Source organism: Buceros rhinoceros, unplaced genomic scaffold (assembly GCF_000710305.1).
Source record: "Buceros rhinoceros silvestris isolate BGI_N320 unplaced genomic scaffold, ASM71030v1 scaffold5084, whole genome shotgun sequence".
NCBI classification, from domain to species: Eukaryota; Metazoa; Chordata; class Aves; order Bucerotiformes; family Bucerotidae; genus Buceros; species Buceros rhinoceros.
In genome coordinates, this window is record NW_010409937.1 from 7,922 (window position 1) to 12,229 (window position 4,308).

At 36.1% G+C, this 4,308-nt stretch overlaps 1 protein-coding gene across 1 annotated transcript in view; it reads left to right on the forward strand.

The window, feature by feature from the left end:
• The window catches only part of LOC104492807 (protein FAM184A-like), a gene marked incomplete at its 3' end in the record, with an annotated part of 10,039 nt that extends 6,158 nt beyond the window's left edge, over positions 1–3,881 (forward strand). Inside the window, exons 4-6 of the mRNA XM_010135406.1 lie at positions 1,409–1,603; positions 3,420–3,541; positions 3,731–3,881. Coding sequence (XP_010133708.1) covers positions 1,409–1,603; positions 3,420–3,541; positions 3,731–3,881 — 468 coding nt within the window. The remainder of the gene's footprint in view (positions 1–1,408; positions 1,604–3,419; positions 3,542–3,730) is intronic.
• Positions 3,882–4,308: the final 427 nt, after the last annotated feature.

Here is a 4,308-nt window from a genome sequence, read left to right on the forward strand (position 1 = left end):
TCCTGCTGAGAAAGCTGGTTTTGAACCTATGCCATCCTCTTTTCTTTTTGATAGACTTGTTGAGAGTAATTATCTTAGCTAAAGAATGAGGAAGATTGAAGCCTCATTAGACTTGCTCCTAGTACCAAGCTATTTAAGATCCTAAGCCCTATGAGTGCAATTCCTGCATAATATTTCCATATCTTTCAGATCTACAGTTGATGCCAGCGGTGTGCTACTGCTGGATACACAGAGAGTGGTGCACTTCAAGGTCATCAGTACAGTTTTGGAGGCAGTTTTCTATGTATGGGTTCTCTTTCAGGTAGCAGGGCTTTGTAGGGAATGTCTAGTTGTTTTTGTTTAATGCAAAGGAACTCATAGACAGGCGCTCAAGGTTACATTAGTTTTTCTCTGAGATCTGTCGTGTTGAGGAAATATGGCTGAGAGGAAAGTACAAGTCCCTCTTTTTAAAGGCTTCATGGCTTCCATGCAGAGGAAGAGAGTTCTGGAAGGGGTGTGCATGTATATATATGTGTGTCCGTGTGCCTGTTATACATATTATAACTATATATATCATGTTATAAATGTGCACAGTATTTGCATATAATTATGCTAACAAACAGAAAAAGTAGTTGTAACAGTTACCTGTTCATACCCACGAGCCAAGGGTTAGTCTTTTCTTGGGGCACTTGTCCCATTGTGAATGAGTTTTTCTCAATGTGCAAAGGCAACAGCTTAGACGACTACTTCTGTAAAAACTTCAGTTCCCAGTAGCTGCTGTTCTTTGCTCCCTCCTGCCTCAATTTTCCAGCCTACATATTTTAGAAGATTTTCCTTTCCTATAGCTGTGAACAATGTTCAATCTCTGATATTTTTGCGTGAAGAAACAACTCTAGTATCATCATTGGACCGATGGAGAGCTGAAGCACAGACAGACAGAAGGAAATGTATTGTCACGTAGAAGTTAAGGAAACGTTCACGTTGTACTGGACAAATTAATAGACAGGTAGCAATCCGAAAACGGAGAAACAAATAACCTAGCACAAGTTAATTTATCCATTAGATTATATGTTTTGAAATGGTGGTTCTCATTATTCTAATTTACATAAAACATACTTTTTCACAATAAAGTTATGGGTAATTTCAGTACTTCTATGTAACCTCTCTTCTTGCAAAATGCTTCAAAGGTAGGTTGAATTTTTTTTTACTTGTAAAAAAACCCTTTAATTGAGTCTTTGCTTGATTTCGTAATAATGCAGGGGCTTGTTTTTAACACAGAAACGTGAAGTGATGTTAAAGGAGAACAGGCAGTGCAAATAACAATTTGTCTAGGTTGGAATTGGATAACGGTGGAAGAAAATGAAACCAGGATGGCTTGGCTGCCATTAGTAATAGTTATGAAAATTACAACTTCTTTTTTCTGTCATAGGTGTGTCGTCTGCAAGACCTAGTAAGAAAAAGTGAGCAAGGCCTTGGTACTGCAGAAGGACATATCTCCAGTCTTCAAGAAACTCAGGAAATACTCCAGAAAGAACTAGAATTAACTAGAGCAAGACTGAGAGAGACCACAGATTCATTGTATAGTGTTGAGGTAACCATAACATTGGCCAATAAATTATGCAAAGTACATTCACAGTGACTTTTGGACTTGCTTTGAAAACAGCAAGAAGTATAATATACCTGTTACTGAAGGAGCTTCATATGGCTTCGTTAAAAAAGAAGTTTCTCTTTTTATTTTAAGCAGAGAGAAAAATATGTGGAAAAATAGGTTCGTTTGAGGGTTCTTTTGTTTGTTGTTAGTTGCTTTGGGGTGGGGTAGGTTTTTTTTGTTTTCAAATCACTTTTAATACTGAACAGGTATTGCTGCAAGCATATCTTTTTGTGGTTAATATAAATTGCAGATGCCAAAGTATGTCTCTACCGCATATATCCAGAGTTGGGCTTTTTAGAGGCTGTACAGAATTTCATGAGACTATAAAAAGGATATCTGTTACATCAGTGCTATTCCAGACAGCAAAACAAGATCCAGAACTTTTACTAGCTCTAGAACTCACTGAAACCCTTTTAATTTTTTTTCGATATACCATGTTTTCCTTGAACAGTGGGCGCAGTCTTCATTTCAGGCTCAAATTCAGAATTTCAGAAGACGCTTGAGAACAGTTCAAAGATACGTGCTATGATACCTTGAAAGGTAGCAGGTTATCATCCACAAAACATGACCACTTTATACAACTGAAGCAATTCGTTTGTCTAAGCACAAATATATTGCCATTTTAGTTTGCTTCAATAGATCTGGATCTGTCAGTTAATCTGTCAGTAGCTCACTGACTTTAATACTGAGTGCGACCTTTTTCTTTCCTTAGTAAACAATGTACGTTTACAAGGTCACAGCAATATTTTAAAGTAGAGTAGCAAATGTTTTTTAAAAAAATTCCTTGAACCTGTTTTCATACTGGTGTTATTTTTTTAACAAAAACAGCCTGAACATTGTGTTCTGGTTTTTAAAATTTCTTTCAGCTATGGTCTATGCACCCTACTACAGTTTATAACTTCCTTTCTATTTTTTAACTTCTCTAACTGTCCTTATGAACTACTGCATTCTTATCTCTTCACCCAATTCAACATTTAAATATACATATATAGCAGGTAACTGGCAATAACATTTATCTCAACAGCTTTCTGTAAGATTTTTCGTTTATATACTTTTTAAAATCCTCAGTCTAAAAAGTCTTAATTGAATTTAGATGGCCATGTTTGCTTCTCACGAATGAAGCAAGCACTGCTGAAAAACATATATGTAAGTGTGACTTACAGGTAGTATCTAACTCTGTTCTACTATGGTAAAATTTGAACAGATACTGATAAAGAGTTTTGAAGTTTGTTTTTTTTTTTTCCTGTGTTCAGACTGTGAAACCCTGTTTCTAGCAGGTTTGTCCAGTCAAAAACTAGAAACAAGATACATGAACTTTATATCAAATCCAGATACCTCGAGCTTTGAAATTCAAATATCGAATATTTGCTGCTTTAGAAAAACATTAAATCCAATACATGCTCGACAAGAACCTAAGCAATCTGCTCTAATTCTGAAGTTAGTCACCAAGTCAGTGAACAGGACTCGATGACTTTTTGAGGTTCTTTCCAACATAAATTATCCTGTGATTCAATGTAACAGTATTTGAAAAGATTATTTCCAGAATGACTTACTGGAAAATAGCTGTTTATAGGAATGCAGGATTCTGTTCCACAAGCAAGAAATACCAGCAGATGTATAGGCGTTAATTGTGTGTAATTAGGAATTACACACTGAAAAAACTTGTTTACACGCTTGTACTTCAAGTTATGTGTCAATTGTAACTGACTTTTTTATAAATAAACTTGTTTAAGGCTTGAAATACATTTTTGCTGCTGATCAGTCTCTACTGTGAAGTTTGTGTTTGCAGGGAGAACTAGATCAGGAGAGGCAACAGCATGAGGCAATGATCGCTGCCATGAGAGAAGAGGAAAAGTTCAAAGTTGACAGAATGGCCCGTGACTTGGAAATAAAATGGACAGAAAATCTTCGGCAAGTATTAATTTTTATTTTTCTATAAGAAATGAAAGATGTATTACATGTAAACGTAATAGCAAATGAGATGGAAAGCAAAGGTTTCTATATTATCTAAGCTTTTCCAATTATTACTGAATTCACAGCTCTTTTTTCACTTCTTGCTCAAGGTACACTGCATTTTAGTTATCTGACCTTTGCTTTTAGACAGGAATGTAATAAGCTTCGTGAAGAGCTGAGGTTGCAGCATGAAGAGGATAAGAAGGCAGCCATGACTCAGCTGTTGCAGCTGAAAGAACGTGAAAAAAATGCAGCAAGGGATGGATGGCAAAAAAAAGTTGAAGATCTCTTAGACCAGGTAACTATGGTCACATTGAGAATTGGAAGGCCATTGCAATTTAGTTGCTGATGGTTTATTACCAATTAACTACATGACATTGGTTGTGACACCTGTCTGTGAAAGGGAATTTGTTTGCGTGATGCATTTTAAATCTAATCCTTACTGAACTTTTGAAGGAATCCATAAAGGTGCCTTGCAATGTATGAAAGTCCTTCTTTACTCTAAATACTAATAAAACTTCTTACAGGTGTGTTTTAGAGGACTGGAGGGTGTTGAAAGTCTCACCTCTTCACAATAAGAATATTTTGATTCTGTGTGCTCACCTATTCTGTTCAAGTGTTTACCAATGCTGGTTGTTCAGACTTGGAGGTATCCCTTACCTTTACAGTAATAACACTGGACAAGTCACTTGAAAGTCAAAAACGTCCCTCAGTTTCTCTCACAT